This window comes from Lytechinus pictus, chromosome 19 (genome assembly GCF_037042905.1).
Source record: "Lytechinus pictus isolate F3 Inbred chromosome 19, Lp3.0, whole genome shotgun sequence".
Classification (NCBI taxonomy): domain Eukaryota; kingdom Metazoa; phylum Echinodermata; class Echinoidea; order Temnopleuroida; family Toxopneustidae; genus Lytechinus; species Lytechinus pictus.
The window spans coordinates 4,858,872-4,878,872 of NC_087263.1; the positions used below are offsets into that span (position 1 = coordinate 4,858,872).

General features: G+C 38.9%; 1 protein-coding gene across 1 annotated transcript; it reads right to left on the reverse strand.

Annotated features, from left to right (window-relative positions):
- Positions 1–10,746: 10,746 nt before the first annotated feature.
- On the reverse strand, positions 10,747–19,282 carry LOC135157586 (cytochrome P450 2U1-like). Its single transcript, XM_064113790.1, has 5 exons — positions 18,792–19,282; positions 16,242–16,329; positions 15,105–15,513; positions 13,898–14,360; positions 10,747–13,065 (listed from the first exon to the last, which is right to left on the reverse strand). Exons 1-5 carry the CDS (start codon positions 19,180–19,182, stop codon positions 12,890–12,892), a joined length of 1,527 nt encoding a protein of 508 aa, XP_063969860.1. The 5' UTR covers positions 19,183–19,282; the 3' UTR covers positions 10,747–12,889.
- Positions 19,283–20,001: the final 719 nt, after the last annotated feature.

Genomic DNA, 20,001 nt, shown 5'->3' on the forward strand with positions numbered 1-20,001 from the left:
TAACCTACCCAGTAAAAGGTTATCAACAAGCCTGCCACGAAAATATGGAAGCCCCAAAAATAATTTTCGGGGGAATTTCGAAGCGAAAAGTCCTGGGATATGGGCCAAACACATAAGCAACGAACATTCGGAAATTGGTACTTGGTAAAAAAAAAATGTTCGGAGGGAAAAACCACTAGAATCATGAGAATTATCACCATTTTAGAAAACGACGTGTAATTGGTTTCCAGCTACGCTCCCCGGCATGCTCTAAAACAACACAACATTTAAAGACAAAGGAGACATTCGAAAATGAGACTTCTCATTCTAAAAAAATACTGTGATAACATGATAACATGATAAGATTCATCATATTCAGTATTAGACTTTATGAAAAACTATTGAGCTGAAAATTTTACTTTTATTGGAAAAAAGTGAAACTAGTTGGCGCAACGGGGCGTCAGTAGTATATTAAAGCCGTTGAAACCGGTTTATTTCCAATTCGTCTGATGCCAATTCGTCCAATTGCCAACTCGTCTACTATCATTTGGTCTACCGTCGGTTCCTCCACCATCTACATGGTCTGAATACCAATTCGTCCACTCACCATTTCATCTAATAACCAGTTGGTCCATATACCATTTGGTCTCATTGGAATAAGTGTTAATATTGTGCAAAATGAATGAAAATGAAATTAATATTAGAATCCGCAAAAGATAATTATGAAATAATGAATCACAAGATGGTTTTATTTACATTTTCATCAATCATCGTTTCGCAAAATTACAAAATAAGTTAATGAAGCAAATTGAGGACTACGCCCCAAATCACAAGGAATAACGCAAATCAGGAAAACAATAACTTTGTTGTTTCAGCCTTATACAGCCTGTTTTATGAAAATGTTAGTAATGGACTTGAACCGCATGAATAGCGTAATGGCATGATTTGATGGTATAGCGCGCAAAATCAAATAATCTTTTGAAAAAGAGTGATCGACTGATCGTTGTTTCGTTTTTTAACATTTAACTGTTTAAAGTCATGCCGGTAGGCGAACCAGGACTAAATCATTTTGGGTGGAAATTCACACAATTAAGCACTAACAATGGAAGCCTTTACGAATTCGGAATAATACAAATATTGTTTTTGTTTCTTTACCAATAAAGGAAAGTTTTATTTGCTCAGAAAGGCCTTAAGCGCCAATAATCCAGTTCTAGAAAAATAATATGGGTAATGATTGATTAGTTTGTTTTAGTGGTTTTGTGGCAAAACTTGTGGTTATTTACAGTGGGGGAATAACCGAAATGAAGATTTTCCTGACTTCTATAAATATTGAACAAGTTCGGAGCGCTTTACACAAAGCCAAGAGATTGATTGCAGAGTTGATTTAATTGCGGAACATGATCAATTAAATCAAACATAAATTGTGCCCTATGATCAGGTGATGATCTTTGTGACCTTGGGCCCCGTCTTACAAAGAGTTGCGATTGATCCGATCAATTGCAACTATGGAAAGCCAGCAAAGTAAACATATAAAATGCATGTTTGTTCCAACATTTTTTTCTAGATATGATGTATATCTATACATTCATTGATTTCTTGAAAATTTGGTGTGTTCTCCTTAATTACAAAAGACATATTGCAAATTTCTTGTAGAAAAAATATGACACTGATGGATTTCCATAAAGTCATGATTGATTGGATCAATCGTAACTCTTTGTAAGACGGGGCCCTGGTCAATATTTTATATAGGCCTAAAAACCTTTGCTTTTTGTACCAGTGAATGTATTGTAAAAATTAGTATCTTTCTCAGAAAAAAAAATCAACGCATAAATCAGTATGTTTATTTGCATTATTTTATTTCATTTTATTTTATTCTATTCTATTATATATGTAGAAGCTAGAGCATGACAGAGAGTGTGGTTGTACAGTAATAAAAAAAGGCTGCCACTAATTTGAATTTCAGCCAATTTCAAGCGTCATTTAAGACTGACCATTGATTTTTCAAAACTATTTCTGCGGGGGGGGGGGGATTGGTCCATTGAAGATGCAATATTTGTAATAGAAATTTGCAATTTATTCCATAACTTTATTTGTATATGGCAATAAGGGCTATTAGTTCTTATGTTGGGTATACCCTGCATAAGAGCTGAATGAATAAACAAAGTAAAACATGAAAAAAGGAGATGGAACCATTTTGTTATCAAAGGAAACGAAAATATCCCTTTTAAATAATTCCAGAATTAATTACACATACTTTGCAAACCATGCATACTTGAAGCAGATGGATCGCGAGTAAACCCAAACGGATCGAGTCAGAGGAAACAATAAAACGAAGACAGAAAACAGGAAGTTTTTGACGTTTGGACGTAAATCGAACAAAAGAACTGACTCATGATTGTGATCACGGTGATGACCAAATGCAGTATTGCTAAGCACGCTCTGGATCTAATGAGGACAGACTCTTTATCAGAAACACGTTTAATTAATTATGATGACAGAAAGAGACATATGATTGATGTGTAGTTCCCAGACGAGTTCGTCTTCCTAATCCATATTCGTGCCTCCCAATATCTTGTTTCCGTCTACTGCAGCTAAAATAGCGGTAGAAGTGATAGTGGCGGAAGTGATGGTGATAGTCACTGTGGTGGTGATGGTGATGGCGGTGGTGATGTTGATGGTGTTGATCGTCGTGAAGGTGGTGGTGTTGGTGGTAAGCGTGGTGGTGATGAAGGTTGTGGTAGTGGTGGTGATGATGGTGGTGATGGTGATGATGGTAGTGGTGATGATGGTGGTGGTGGTGGTGGTGGCGGTTGTGGTGATAGAAGTGCCTGTGTTGGTGGTCTATCCATGAATAGGACTTATATCTCCATGGTTTATCAAAATTTCATTTATAAACGCATTAACAGATCAACATTGAATATAATCCTTCATGTCGAGAACTGGAGAATGGAGTCGTCTCATCAACCAGCATGTTCACCAATTATTATGCTTTCTAACAAAGAAAATCGAATCAAAATGTTTTCCATACTTTCAAAGAGGAAGCGGAATAATAGCTTTTTAATATTATTATCAGTCATTAATTTAATCCCTTATCAGCCAGGTTTGGTGGGTTATATTAACCACATGTAATATCAAAACTCCCTATTATTGCCAAGTTTCTATCATACTTTTAGTTTCGTTGTAGATAATTTGACTGCCAGGGACATCTGTGCTTTCTTTCTTTCAAATCATTGCAGATGTCACTTTACGTTTATCATAATCAAAGGAATCCTATAAACTTCTAAATGAATGGACAAACAAGTTAAGGATTAGTTTCAACGCCATCTCGAATTGCCAACCTGCCATCGTGGCGCTGTGATGTCTTCCAAAAAATAGAAAGATGGGATTTCTTAAAGCATCACCAGTGTTCCGGAAAGCTGAAGTTAATTATGAGTTCGTAAACAGTTAGACACAAAGACCAACTTTTGTAATTAGACCATTAAATGGGACAGTACTCTTTCAATGCGAGGGGGGGGGGGGGTTCAGTGAGAGGCGAGAGGAAATGGGGGCAAAGAATGCAACCAGGGGAGCAGAAGAATACGACAGGGGGTAGTGCAACGACCCTTTGAAAACTATTCAATATCCCCTCTCTATAAGTTTGGAGGAGTCAGGCAAGAAGAATGGGAGTCATGAGGGGAGATGAAAATAGTACCTTAATGATTTAAATGATTAATTGGTTAAGGAGAGGGGTAAAATGAGATAATGTGGATAATGAGCTGAGTTGGTATGATGGTGAAACTTATTCGTCTGTATTCTGAAGTCCAGTTTAACTTGTCAGTTGTCTATGCCTTTGTTAAAATTATCAAATGTCAAAACTTTCCTCATTTCTTTTACTTTCAATGTTGTTATGTAGAAGAAAAATAATTTCAGTGTACTAATAATTGTAACTCTGTTGGATTTTCCATAGTTAAGCCAGGTTTTTGAGTTGACCAGATTTTAATTTTTTATACACGAGTTCAGAACACTATAAAAACACTTAGAAACACGTAGAAAGGGATCATGCATATTTGCTGGGTATTTTTTTTACTCAATATGGGGCTATTACAACGCAGCATTGCGTACAATTTACAAAATATTGGGTATCTTTTTACCCAACCAACATGCAATGTTCCCATTTTAACCCAATATTGGGTAATTTTTTTTAGAGTGAATACAGACGATTGTTTAATCAATGTTTGGAAGTTCATTTTGTGTAGTGCATCGGAGATAATCATGATAATGGTGACAGTGGTCATTATGGTCATGATGGTGTTGGTGGTGGTGGTTCTTGAGCAGGTGATAGTTGCACTCATCAAGATAGAAATGGCGGCAACGGTGATGCTGATGATTATGATGTGCTGTAATGGAGCGAAATGATGCTGGATGACGATGGTGGTCGAAACATGGTAACGACCATGATGGTAGGCATGGTGCACTGTAAAAACTCTGGTGTTGATTTAACACCAGCCTGGAATCTATATATATCCACACCTGAGAAGTGTTAATCAACACCAGTTTCGTTTTGGTCTAACACCAGATAGGTGTTTACACAACACCAATTAGTATCAAACAGCATCGGTTTGATTCCAAACTGGTGTCGTTTCAATACTTCTCTGGTGTGGACATATATAGATTCCGGGCTGGTGTTTAACATGTTAAAACAACACCGGAGTTTTTGTAGTGTGGGTGAGGCGGTGTTGCTAATATAGGTCCATGCTAATAACGACGACGACGATGATGGTGGTGATGTTTGTAGTGGGAATGGTTGTATACTGTGATGGTGAAGGTGGAAATTATAGAATCATGATATTCGTGATATAAGGGGTTCAGTGAATGTGGATCTCAGTGATATAACATGCTTTACATAATGCCTTGGGCACAGATATCCTGGCGTTACTCATGAACAAGAAATTAAACAAGAGATGATAACAAAAGGACGAAATTTATTCAGTTCGATTTGAATCCAATTAGCGTATCAACAGAGAATAATCTTACACCAGACAGATATCTTCATGATCAAGCATGACATAGATAAAAGCATGACTGAACATAAAAGGACTAATCATACACTCATTGTTTTCACAGTCAGTGACATTTTCGAGGTTACTCTCGGGCAGACGATTCAAGAACGTCTCGTTGAAAAGTCAGCGGAGAGACAAAGAAGACGATTAAACGCAAAATGTCACGGTGAACTGATCCTTTATCCCCGTGAACCCAACGGCCGAGATCCCATTCAAACCCTGGTATCTGGAACACTGCCCTAAGCCTTCATCTTGTGAACGTGTCCACGTTTTCACGGTCGATTGGCCCCGTCGTCCATCTCGATACAAAAATCATCTCATTTAAATTTGTGTCATTATTTCATTTCGTGACAGAAGGGAAACGCCTAAATGAAGCACCTGCCTCGCTATGGAGAAGGCCTATATAATTAAATGCATTTTCACCGGCTTGATAGACCTTCGCCTGTAAAGCATTTATTACAAATCAAGCGTTATATTAATTTAATAACGACAGCATTGTTCTCGATGGAGGCATTGTATCTTTTTTATAGTGAACGTCGCCTTTTGTCTCTTGCTAGCCAATAAAATATTCACTTTCTCCCTGGTAACGTTTGTTTCCTGCAAAGTCATTGGACGACCAGTTGCTTTGTTTGAAAATAATTATATACTTTATTATATAGGCCTATTGGTACTTTTATGAATTTGGGACTGATTAACGATAAAAGACAGTAGTTGCAGCAAACAATTATTTCATGAGAAAGTCTTAAAATCAAGGTTAATTGTATGAATACATCATACATCTAGATCTGGTACATTAATGTAAACTTATCATTGTAAAAATCATGAAATCTTAGCTCAAAATCGATAATTCTGATGATCACTAACACAGAAAGCATATGAGGGTAGTGTATTAATATTGCTTCGAAAAATACCCGAATTTTGATGGAATTCCGTGGTTATTTTGCTAATTTCTCAGCAATTACGCATTTTCTTCCAGAGCTATTTGGCATATATTTTGTATTCATACCTACAAACACTTTGGTGGTATTTTTATTGGATTCTGTTCGAACTCATTTTGAGTTCGTTACCACAACTGGTATTTATCTTTAAAGGTGACCCAATGAACATTTGCATCGGTTGTAATGTTTGGGTAAGAATTTATTTTTTTAATGTTGGTTGGTCAAGCTTTATCATGCAGGTAAACAGATCGAACGTTACTCAATTTGGAATACCTTTGCGTTCTTATACATACAATTTTTCAGTGTTCACAATAAAATATATGTCTGTAGAATGTAGATATACTTAAAACAATAAAATATATATTTGAAAACTGATTCAACTGAAAAATAATGAAATAACAAGTACAAGAGGGCCCAGGAGAAACTGAAAGAACTCGGCGGTGGAGAGGGGGAGAGAGAGAGAGAACGAGAGAGAGGGGGAGACGAGTGTGATGGAAAGAGGGAGAAAGAGGGGGGGGGGGGTAAGGGGAGGAACGGAAAAGCACATAAATGGATGTAGATAACAATTGGCTTTTCGGCTCTAATGAATCACCCGCATAAAAAAAGAGGGAAAAAAGTGTAGCAAACTCAATTTGGTAGCAACAAAAAAGGTCGATTTTACTCCTTTTCATTCACAAAAAATCGATGTCCACACCACATAAACTTCGAGGATAAAGGTAGCCCAGTTTGCTAAAGGTTTCAAAACAATGCTGTACTTTGTGGGGTGCACGCGTGCGCCGTTCTTTGTTCCTCGCTGTCGTAATCCGGGGTGTTTTTCTACCCCTTCCACGAGCGAGGCTCGCGACACGAGCAACCGCAAATAATGTCCGCGCTTTGATGGAAGGGCCTTGCGCAGAGGAGAGAGATGAGATGTGATGGTGGATTAAGAAATATCAAGTTTTCATGGCATTCATGACATATCAATTACATAAAATAAAATGAATTTCCTGACTAAACAGTCATGGTAGTTGTGAAGTCGGATCAAGAAATTTATTCAGCAAAATGTAGCCAAATTATACAATTTTTTTTCGCTTTTTAACTGTGCAAAGCAAGGTCAGGTGAAAGTAGTCTGCGTTCTTGTTTTAAACATCACATTTTCATTAATATTTAGAACTCTTTTAAAATATATAGAGAACCGTGCGTATTGGTTCTTGAAACATCATTTAGCCTAACAAAATCCCTTTTCCGAGATCAAACCATTAATGAAACATGTGTTAAAAATTAATTATTTCGTCTCACTTTGTGTTAATAACGATATTAGCAAAAATCAAATAGCGATCAAAGTGGTGGAGGGCGATTAGCTATTAGCAATTTAACAAAAAAATAGCATAGTTTGTACTCATTCTTGATAAGAGTTTAGAAAATCGATTTAGCAGTTAACACATCAGATGGGACACATTTTAATCACCCGATCCTAAGACATTATATCCTAAGACATGGACCCCCTAAGTGCCCTTGCGCTGACCCCCTTCCAGTTTCATCAAGGGGGCAGAACTGGAGGGGAACTAAAATTGAAAACCTACATGATGAAAACAAAAACTGGAATATAGTCCCTTCTCCTGGTCCTAATCCCATCTCAAACAAGCATTATTTCTCCTGCTTTATTTTGGAGAGGAATTTACACCTCCATTCATGGTAATATCTCCCCAAGAACCAGCGAGGATTGAGAAAAAGTAACTAAACGGACGCCTTTGTCATGAAATCCCATCAGACCGACAATAGGACCTGTAGTATGAGACCTATACTATAGCAGCAGGGCTTCTGAGCGGAGAGATGGTGACAAGTGCACGGGGAGGTCTCCGGGTTGGGCTTTGTCCCCCTTTCGCTATTGAGGATCTAGATTTCGTCACACCCCCTTTCTGGGGGTTTGTTTGCTTTCGTTTAACTCATTTTCGGAGGGGGAGCTTTTGTCTCTTGAAATTTCGACTAAATTCAATGAAAGTTCTTTGTTTAATCGATGAGATTGTCCGTGTGCGAGCGAGTATAATCCATAAGCCCGTGCATATAGGCCTAGGCCTACTATTTTGTTTTTATCTCTCTTGTCACTTTCGCTGTATTATTATCAGATTATCGTCCATCTGTTGATCTATCAATTATGTTTGTTCCTCTGTTTCGTTCTTTGCAGCTTTAACGCCCCCTCGTCTTTTCACTGTCATTATTCACTATCATATCCATGTATATAATTTTTATTTTGGATTTATAAAAATTAATGCGCAAGAACCTGATAAAATTTGTTATTTATAACAAAAGTTTCGCGTGCACAAAATTTAAAGTGCAGGATATTAATTTATTATATTCAACTCGTGGGCTATCATGTCCTTGCAAAGTCATAGTAATCAGATCCATCTGCAAACGATGAATTTTAAAGTCCATAACTTTGTCATTTATACGTCAAAATTCGACTCATTAAAGTCAATCGGGGTTTTAATCTTCTGTGTTTCATCTATACTGAGACTTTCATTTACTTTAAAGTTTCCACGTTTGCCATGTACAACAAAATCTTGCCCAATTGACCTCTAAAGCCTATAATGACTAAAAAATAACGAATTCAAAGGAAAAGTGATATGGAAATGCAATATATCCTTTCAATTTTTTGTTATGGTCGAAAAATGTTATGAAAATTAATTAAGGTGACATGATAAAGGAAACAAACAAAAAGACCTAAGAAATATGCAATGGAACTCGCAATGTTTATCCAGACCAGGAAATGGTTAGTCTCACTAACATTTCCCTATTCAGACAACACAGAACTTACGAATTGAAATGTTGGAGTATAAAAATCCCAAACAAACAAACACCTTGTCAATCACAAGCTTAGTCAGTGGTCCGCAAGATTGAGAGTAAAAACTAAAACATTATAGTTGAACTTGAAAAATCGCTCTTCCGTTTACCGTTAAAATGTGTGTAGGCAGATTATACTCATGGTCAAGGTCAAAGTCACAGAAACATGAGGTTGCATGAACTTTGAGAAAGTGCAAATGCGTTGTCATGGTTGTTGGTACCATGGGCCTATTGAAACGGACACTGGTGAATCGTTTTTCTGGTAAATTGCCAATTCGCCTACTACCAACTCGTCCACTCACCACGTGGTCTACCTTCATTTAGTCTAATGCCATTCCATCCATCAACATTTCGTCTAACAGCCATTTGGTCCATTACCTATTTGGTCCAATCATCTCTCCGTCTAAAATCGCTAGTTCGTTTATGACAATTTTGTCTAATAACCAGTTGGTCTAATACCCATTTTAATTTCATTCATTTTGCACAATTAACTATTCTAATTAGACCAAGTGGAATATGGACTAAATGGCTATTGGACCAACTGGTTATTAGATGATATGATGAGTGGACGAATTGGCAATTAGACCATGTGGGGCCATGTGGATAGTGGAAGACATGATGGTAGACCAAATGATTAGAGGAGTTGGTAATTGGACGAATTTACATTAGACCAATATTGGAAATAAACCCATATGAAGTATGCATGAGCTTGCGAACTTCAGGATTTTTTTTATAGTGCCTCGGTTAGGGAAGCACAAGATTTTCCTCATTCACTTGATGATTTTTTTGTTTAAATGTCATTCGAAATATTGTCTGTCCTCCAGGTGTATTTATCTGTATAATTATGGAAAAATCCTTTATATAGTTGTTTCACAATGGATTTGTATGATGGAAACAGCTAAACATTTGAGAGGACTCAACATTGCGCTTCGGGCAAAATTTTCTAAAAAGCTGCGAGCGAGCGAAAATTGTTGCCTTTTCTAAATTGAAAAAAAAAGTTTAATAAAAGGATTATATCACAAGTCATTTCACCTTTTCTCTTTCTTTTACTTTATCTTGGTCGATGATATATTCTTCTTATTATTATTTTATCTATTTATTTTTATTTATTTACTAAATATTTTCCTTATGTTTTTTTTGGGGGGTCTAGTGCCTCCCCCATCATCTATACGGCAGCAGTGGCGTTGATTGTTCTGCAACCGAATTGTGTGATAATGGCCGAAAGTTTACAGGCAACTCAACTAGCTATCAATGCTGACCTTGTTAACTGGGTTTTTCTGTCATGGGATCTGTTAAAACCATTCCAAACGCTTCTTTAAAAAACTGGTAAACATTATGAAAATTCTTTGCCTAGATGAGAAAGCCAAATTTGTCCAAATTGTTGGGAAATTTATTCCAAATTTCCGTTCTGCCCGCCTCTCGGCGACGCGAACAAAACACGGGCAGGGTTGAGCTGGGGGTCAATCGGTCATTTTGAGGGGGGTAACGAGAGATTGGATGTTCCGCTCTGGACGTTGGACGCTGCTTGATTGGTGATAGATTGGAGAAGGGGAAGGGATGGGTGGTTCAAGTTCAAAGGGAGGGTCAAGCGGTTCGAATCACCAGAAGGGGATGGGAGGGACAGAGCATTACAGTTTGCCGAAAATTGTGTCGCGAGAATCCTATCTCTCGCTCCCTCCCTCCATCCCTCCTCTTCTCCCTTTCTCTTCCTTCCACATTTCTCTACCGTGTATCCCTCTCTCCTCGTCCACCCACTTCTCCCATTTTCTCCCCCCTCCCATCTCCCCCTACCTCCATCTTCTTTCTATCTCCCCGTGTACCTCCGTTTCCCTTTGTCTCTGTTTATCCCTCCCCTCTCCATTCCACAGGCCAAATTATAGGGGGGGGGGGGGGTAAAGCATACATTTCAGAGGCATTGAACGGTTATCTGAATAAAACAGTATATATATAAAATAATTCCAAACCACCTTAAAAATACAGGATAAAATTTATTGAGTAATAATCATAATACTTTCATAATTACCCAAATAGCTCAAACTGCTTGTCAATATAAAACCATAATTTACACTAAACATGATTTAAGTAAAAACACTTGCAGCATATTTAAAAACTAGATGAAATATAAATTATACATACATGTAAAACTAAGGCAATTTAATACTATAAAGTGCGGCACGGCATGTATGGCCCCTCGATACATTGTATTTACATTGCAGTTTTTTTTATCATACATAGAAAATATTTATTAAAAAAAACATTTATTGGTACAAACGTGAGCACGTAAAAAAAGATCATGTAACACAAGGAGAAAACAAGCCGACCCCATCTTGCGTTTTCCTCCTTTACCACCCATCCCCTCCCTCTTTACATCCAAGCTGCACCCCCCCCCCCGCCACAACAACAAACAGGGACGCCAGAGAAAGCAGTCCCCTTGTCTCATGCAATATCACAACTATCAACGCTGACTCCTGTCTGGGATTATGTCAGGTGATTATTTTGGCGGGTGCGTCGCGTGCCGAACTGTCAAAAATCATCACGATCGATTTCTCTTGAAAGACGATCGTCATGATGATCGTCGTCTGTCGCTCGGGTCTACGCCTCGCTCCCGCCACTGAAAACAAATGGATGACGACTTTTTCTTCAAATTATTTGCTCTGATATTTTCAGAGCAAGTAGGATACATGATCAATGACTCGTCTCGTCACCAGTGACCCCTTTCATACACTCTAATACAAGTGTATACATCTTCCAATTATGAAGTAATGATGATAATAACAATGAAGTTCGGCAAATCAAGCGATTATAGCGCTTGCTCCATAATTGTGTCTAATTCCAAGTGATGTTTCACGGTTCAAATTAATTCCTTCCAAAAACGCAATCTTATATCGTCTAAGTGCCACTTAATAATTATGTGTGTGATGTGAATCTAGGCACATTTCAAGAAAGTCTTTACATTATGTAATGGAACATGGAATATTTTGTTATATTTCATTGCAAACAACATTACATCATATACCATGTACAATGTTATCAGGCAATAACAGCACACCTGTGGAATGTAAATTACCCGCGTGGAAAACCTATATTTTTTAGTAACAAGGAGGTAGCAAAAAATTGAACTAAATTTGGCGCGCTTTCTCGATCTGCCCCCGCGCTTTTTTATTGATCGACTGACGTAGTAATCGAAAATGGAGAACCGGCTATTCATCTCTTAAAACCACTCTGAAGAAGGGTTTGTTTTTATTTTCTCGAAGAAATCAATCTTGTTCCTATTAAAGGTCTACTTTGAGGCAAAATAATGAGTCTGCAAGACTTCTTGCAGCTTCCTTTTGACTTTCTAAGCGTATCGATTAATACATGAGCCTTCAACAATACCGTGGTAGGATGTCGCGTGGTCTTTTGTTGTCTTTATGATTGCTTCTTGATGATAACAATAGGAGCCACGCGCTCAAATTGATTAGACAAAGTTGGAGACGAAAGGATAGAGGTTAATAGTTTTATAGATCGGGGCAATCATCCGGGAACTTTCGCATATGGCAATTATGCCATCGACACTAATTAAACAACAACGTAACTCGGGCATGACCAGGCGCTAAACGACAAAAACTTTTAGTGCCATTTGCTTTGACGAGATGGTGGGATATTTTATCCTTTCAAGTCGACTTCACAGTCTTATTTCGACTTATCTGCTATGGAAGTCGACAAGGCGAGACAAATTATCTTGCCTGGTAAGCATGACGACATTACTTTATATCGCCAAGTCGACTTGCAATGTTGATAAGTCGATTTCAGTGGACATGATCTGACGTCATGGACGTCGGTCGCTCCAATCAACACAATGACGGATGGGTCCTCATGGAGTCAAAAAGCTGTTACACGTTGCAGTTCAAATTTGCCAAGATTCGAGCTTAATTGGAGCTATATGTTTGTATTGCTAAGAGAACTTTTGATTGGAATATTATTCTCAGCAAAATCTACAATTATTCTTAACCCGTCATAAAACCATGTTAACACAAGCATTATATACATATACTAGAATAATATTTTAAAATACTTTGTTTATTCTTTTATCTACATGAATGGCAGCTGATTTCAATCACGTCGATGATTCCATCAAATCTTTTTGGCGTGTATCTTGAAAGGATCGGGTATGTTGGTAAGACCGTGCTTGCCACCGATGCTTGTCGGTGCATCCTCTGGCAAGGTAAGCGAGAAATGCTGTAGAAGGCTGGTCATGAACAGGAATACTTCCATGCGAGCAAGGTGCTCCCCGGGACAAACTCGCAAACCTGCGGGATTCGTCGAAACAGAAAGAGCATCGATTAATGATTGAATTAAAGACGGGGGGGGGGGGGGTAGAACATCACCTTTTTATCATTTTTTCTCTCTTGTCATTTATTACATCTTGTTAATATTTCATTTTGTAATTGTTTGAACGCACAAGTATCAATTTCCAGTATCTTTGAAGTTTGATGTATAATTTGTATAATTATATTATTATTTTTTATTTATTTATTTTTATTTATTTTATACTGCAGGGTAGGCCTGTTCAGTTATGCAAAACAGCTTTCCAAAGGCACCTGCAGTTTAACAAAATAAATAATTCATCATCATAGCAAATAAATGTATGTAACGTATAATATAGTAAAAACAGAATATATAAATATAGAGTGAAATCAACAATGGGATATGGATTATTGTATAACTTATAATCATGTTTCAAATAATTTGTACAACTTGTTATGCAATGTGTATTTGTAATTGAGAGAATACAATAAAAACATCCTTGAAAAATAAAGATAAATTAATGTAATTGCAGTTAACACTGATTTTATTTAAAACAAGGTCTTTAAATCCTACGTGAATTGCCACCATTATCATCGTTGATACAGATCTGGTACATTACGTGAATTTTGTAAAACCATGGACCTATAGGTCCATGGTAAAACCGTGTAATCAAAGACACTGGCCAATCCAGGGGGGGGGGGGGGGCTGGCCCGTCCCCCTTGAGAGGCACAATTAAAATCTGTAATGTAAAATTGCTTTTACTTGTCAATTTTTTCCTCTGGAAAATGGGCTCCCTTATTTGCTCTCATATAGTGGTGATAAACCATGCCTTACCATAACCAAACGGAAGCGGCTCCAGCTTCTTGTTGAATTGCCCTTCTGCATCAAGAAACCTCTCCGGCTTAAACTCTAGAGGATCCTTCCAAAGATTACCGCTCCGCGACAGGTACCACAAGTTGGCAATAACCGCGCTCCCCTGTGTGACGTCATATCCGCCCACCTTGCAATCACGCGACGCGATGTGGGGAACGTGGATCGCAACCGCCGGGTGAAGCCGCATGCACTCCGCCAACGTCGCTTCCGTGAACGGCATGGAGTGGCGATCGGAGAAGCGTGGGGTCTTTTCGCTTCCGACCACATCGACGATCTCTTGGCGGACGCGTTCCTGGATTCCAGGGTGAACTGCTAACGTGAAGATCATCCAGGAGATACTGGTTGTCGAGGTTTCAAAGCCACCCAAGAGCGCGTCGAAGCTGGTAGCCAGTAGATTGAGCTCATCGAAGGTTCCTGTGTTATTCTAAAAGTAATTGAACGAAAGACGCAAGTTTAGGAAGTCTAATGTAATTTCATCCCACATAATGTAATTCCTTTCCTCGACGCATGAATGTAGCCAATACATGAAGCTGACATAGCAAAACCCTAAACAACCTTTCATTGAGTAACAAGCATAACCAACATGTCAAGGCTTCTCAGATCTATGCCCAGGAAATGAAGTGTGGGACAGTGATTATTCTTTATGGCATATTTGGTTTTTGTCTAGGCCATTGATCAAAGACGATTGAAATTATGATTATTCAATCTTTTTAAAAACATAGGGACCAATTAAATGTTTACTTAATCTATTATTTGATTTATTTGGTTTTTTATATTGACCTCAGAGTCTGAAGTCCTTGACCTTGGTCTTGGCGTAGGTACTAAATCGAGGGAGGAATGAAGCCTGACGGGGCCAGGGAATATGAATAAGAAGGAAACAACAAGTCAATGCATAATATAGCACCTATTTGTTATGATCCTAGAGCCTGGCCTTGGTCTCGAGGATTAATTTGGTCATGTGGTCTTATCTAGTCATTGACCTTGGCCTTGGCTTTGGACGTCGGAGGGCATTTGCTTTAGATCATTGGCCTTGACCACGGGCAGTGAGGCATTGCCTTGTCTTTGACCTAGGTCTGGGTGACCTCAGCCACAGCTCCCTGCTTGCGGATACCAAAACGCCTGCCAGAATGACCGACGGCCTTCAACACCCCCTTACAATTCCACCTACCTCTTCCTTTCGTTTGTACATCTCCTTCAAGTAGCAACCGATGAAATCCGTCCCAGGTTTGTCCTGGTCGAACTCCGCCTTGTGGGTCTCTACGGATCTCCGGAGCACATTGAGCATCTCCACGCTGAGGGAGACGATTTCCGTCTTGGCCGAGGACGGAAGCTTCGCCAGGATCGGCATGATTGAGAAGAGACCAGCCGGTCCGAGGATCTTGTAGATCCGGTGCGAGCATTCGATGAGGTGCTTGAATTCTTCGTCGTCGTGGTCGTAGTTGATGCCGGTGATGATGCGGGTGATGATGTTTGCGATGGCGATGTTGATCCTGATAGCCGGGTCGAAGCTCTCGTCGCCTTTCTTTTCTATCTCTTTCAACAGCCTGTCCACCTCGGATCCGATTATTTCCTCGAATCTGGCAGGAGAATATTTTTTTTGACGATGTAAAAAATATGCAACTTTTGGCATACTTAAAACAAGACGTTGGATTTGATAACAGTGCCTAATAGGTTGAATCGACGGTACCCACATTATAAAAAAAAATCACATTTTCTTCTATCTTTTCTTCATCACATCCGACTTTTCTGAGTGATCATTGATTCGATCTCGATTTGGAAAAAAATAGAAAACCAAACCAGAAAAAAAATGTGAATGACTTGCATCTTCAATTCACTTCATAAAATCCATGTATATTATGAATCATAATGTACATGGATTTGTCAGTTGAATTGTCCCTGCAACGAATGACCTGTAAATTTGATCATTATTTAATCAGATTGATTTGTTAATTTGCTTGATTTTGTTATGTTTGAATGAGTAGTCACTTCAATCTTGTTACTTCTTTTTACGTTTATTTTTATCTAAAATGAGAATTAATTGATTCAATTCAATTGAAATACCCTGTTCTTTTTTCATCATCATCAACATCATACTAATGAAGTTTCAATCTACTGTCGCAAGCCAGTCTCTGGTTTCAAGAAATTCACAAACCATGCAAATGGGGAGCATTTCATGAAACAATCAGTAATTTCCACTATTGTTATAAGCTACTAGAAATCCTTGCATCTGAATGGCTGAGAGCAAGTCAGTAGAAATCACTGATAAAACTCTTGATGTGAAATGCCCCCCATTGCTCCATCTTACCTTATCACACCCAAATCGATTTTCTTGAAAACTTTCAGGAAGAATCGGCGTTGTTCCTTCCATACCTCACCATTTGAGGCCGCAATTCCTGAAAAGGAACGAAATTAAGGAAACATTCATCATCACAATCATTAATCATCAGCATCGTCGTCCTTACTAATACTACCACCATCATCATGATTCAACATCGTCACCGCCATCATTAGTATCGTCATCACAGTCACTTTTATCATCATCGCCACCATTATCAAACCCATCATCGCCGTCACCAGCATAATCATCGTCATCGCCATTTTCATCATCATCATTATTACCATCATCATCATCATCATAATCATCATCATAATTACCATCCTCATCATCATAATCATTATTATAATCATCATTATCATCATCATCCACATTACCATCATCCACATCATCGATCACCATCCTCTTCATCATCATCATCATACTTTTTTTTGTACTGTTTCATGTGAGGGAACTTAGCAACCGAGCGAGATATTGTCAAACATGAAATGAAAACTGGTGATTTAGTTCACTTTAGGGCTTGAATAGGAAGCTCATGATGACGGTACTTTGGGCTACTTAATATTCACATTCTTTTACTTGCAGCTATTAAGAAAACATCTATATATGTATATTTAAAAAAAAACCTGGGAGCAAAGTATTTGATGGGAGGGAAGGGGAAGGGGGTGAGCACTTGTCTACATGCCCCGTCTATCCCTCACCTGATGGTGCCATTTACTGCAGGGTGGCTCGCAGCCCATTGTGATTCCACTCCCACCTCCCCCTCCCCCCCCCCCCCCCAAATTGAGCGAAAAAAACAATCGTAAACAAAATTAATTCGTACAAACGATAATCATAATATCCCACGAAGCCTGCAGTTAAATTTGATATCAGAATAAAATTGACGAATAATGTGTTTCGTGTTATTATTCATTCTCCCATGCATGCATTGTCATGCATGATATGCCTGTAGAATATGTACTTTGATCGGGACAGGGCATTGAACTAGACTTCCAGATCACGTACATTGATACTAACTATTCATGGCAATTCGCAAGTGAATATAGCTATACAATTGGTTGGTGTTAGGCTCGGATTTTCCAGAAATCGCTCTTAGAAAACATTATTCAGACTTCCACTCTATTGAGATATTTCCTGAAAGTATTGTATGGTCTTTGCTATAATCTACGCAGTAGTTCTGTCGATGTTCTAAATTTTCTGAGACTATATTTTTTATACTATATCGGCTCTATCAGCTCTAAAATACACCATTGAAATATAACTCTGTTGCAAAGGCATAAAATCAGGGGCGGTGCAGAGGGGTGACTATCCTAAATTATCAACTGATTGAAAAGTGGTATTTTTTAGTTCATAAATATTATTTACAAACGCGACCTAGGGAAAGGAAGTTGTCATTTTCTAGGGCCCGTTGCATAAAACTTTTACCTTAAAAACCTCTTGCCAGAGTTTTTTAATGTGTAATTTTCAATGGCATAAGTTTGTTTGCCAGAGTTTTTGTTCATTTACCAGATTTTTTTATGGAAAAAGTTTTATGCAACGGGCCCCTGGTCATAGATATAGGCCTAATCGTCACAACTTTATTTCCTTTGTTTTCACGTTTTATCACATGAACTAAAAAATCATATCAAAAGAGAAAATAAAGCTCAGAACTTGGCTAAGTTTGCTGAAAGCACGGATATAATGACGTCAGTGGCGTCATGAGCCAGAGATTGAGAAAGCAAACATGGTGAACGGGCCAAATTTGTTATTTAAAAAAAAACACGAGCTAGGCAAGCGAGCAAGACTTTCGACAAATTAATACGAAAAGCTTGTTTTGTGATAGATTTTTACAATAAATTATTCAGAAACATGATATTTTTCACTCTTTTTCCTTTCCTTTCTTTTTCCCCCCTCGGCCATGCCACTTTGGGGGCCTGGCCTCAGCCCCCCCCCCCCCCGCTATACGCCAGCGGTTGATCAACATCATTCTGTCTTCTGATCACAAGCTATCAGATCTAACAACAAAATATGACGTCTGTTTAGGTCGATCGTCGTGCCCAACCCCATCAAAATATTCTGGGGTCAGGCAAATCAGGCAAACCCGGGGACCTGGCCAGGGGTGTATCTATTATCAGGACGGTACTCTGACAATCATGGGCGGAAATCCCAGGGGGGACAGGGGGACGTGTCCCCCCTACTCAAAATAGTAGGGGGGACATAATATCAAATGTCCCCCTACTATTTGTGGTCTTTTATTATGGTAAGAAATACATCATTCAAAATCGAAATGATAAATGTATTTTAGGACGAGATGACCTAACTTTTGTGATGATAACATTTTTTTTTTTTGCTTGTCAAATTTTCCAGCACCTTGTCCTTTTGGGAGAGATTTCCGCCCCTGCTGACAATCAATGTGCAGTACCCAAAGTAACAATGTAATAGTTCTTCCCTTGTCAGGTCCCTGGGCATACCCCCTCATAATAAAACAATAATTTATGTAAAAATTGTCAGACCCGAGCCCCCATCCCCTACGGTTCTCACCGGCACCGTTATTCACTCTGCACGTCTTGTCGTCAGCCATTTCAAAAGTAATCCTGTCGTTGATATAAGGGATCTGATGAAAGGCCTCGGAAATAAGACCAGGATCTGCAAGGATGTAGACCCTGGTCCCAAGCAGCTTAAAAGCAAAGATGGGTCCGTATTTGTGACTCCACTCATCCACGACTTCATGCTGCTGTCGTTTGGTGATGATCAAACTAAAGACATTCCCAATGATCGGGAGACCTGACGGTCCTGGAGGGTAGTTCCTGGACTCCTGGAAGAGGCCCCGGTAGATCAGGTACAGTAGAAGGGTTATTCCGCTAACGACAAGCGCAGAAGAACTGATGTGGTGTAATACGGATGGCTGTACGACGCTCTCAACCCCCGCCATGTTTGATCATAATCATCTCGGTAATAACACTGACGGTGGCGGTGAGCGTGATATAATCCAGGTATTGTGTTATCATGATTGTCGGTATATGTTATTGTATATGGAAAATATAGTGGTCATATACGGTGCACTCAGGCGGAAGTTTAAAGGAGCGGATGATCGGAGGCACATAGACATGGAAAGCGGGATGCGGGGGGGGGGGGTGGAGGCCTACCCCAAAAATAATTGGCAGCACCCCCATGTATTCTTGAAGATGTGTGAAAAAAAAGAAATGGGGGAAATGCAAGCAAAATGACATACATTTAGTAGTGAAACCATTTTTTTTTTGCTTTTCGAATTACGTCAGCACCCTCAGTAAAAAAAAAATCGTTCCCAGAGCCCTGCACATCTGAGGGGAGTGCCATATGCCAATAGCTTACTTCCCATATGCCAATGGCGTCCTTTTCATATTGCCAATTCATCTATATGGCAAATTATATACCGATAGGCATAACTTGAGCTGGGCTATAGCTTTTACTGTTGCCTTGCTCAAAAAGTAATATAAAACGAATTCCGACAACACTGTTGTTCAGGATTTAAAATAATTATCCCTCCATAATAATTCGGTCTCGGGGGGGGGGGGGGGGGGGGGAAATAGGTCGATAGTCTCAAGTTCACTTCTGGCATGTCTGCATGGGCAATGGTTTTTACTATTTACATTTACCTTCATGAGCAGTAAATATAGTATAACAAATATAGATAATAATAATAATAGTAATGATCATTCTTGCTTAGGAAGTGTTTAACACTGACTTCATCAGACATCTCTCAGCGACCTTC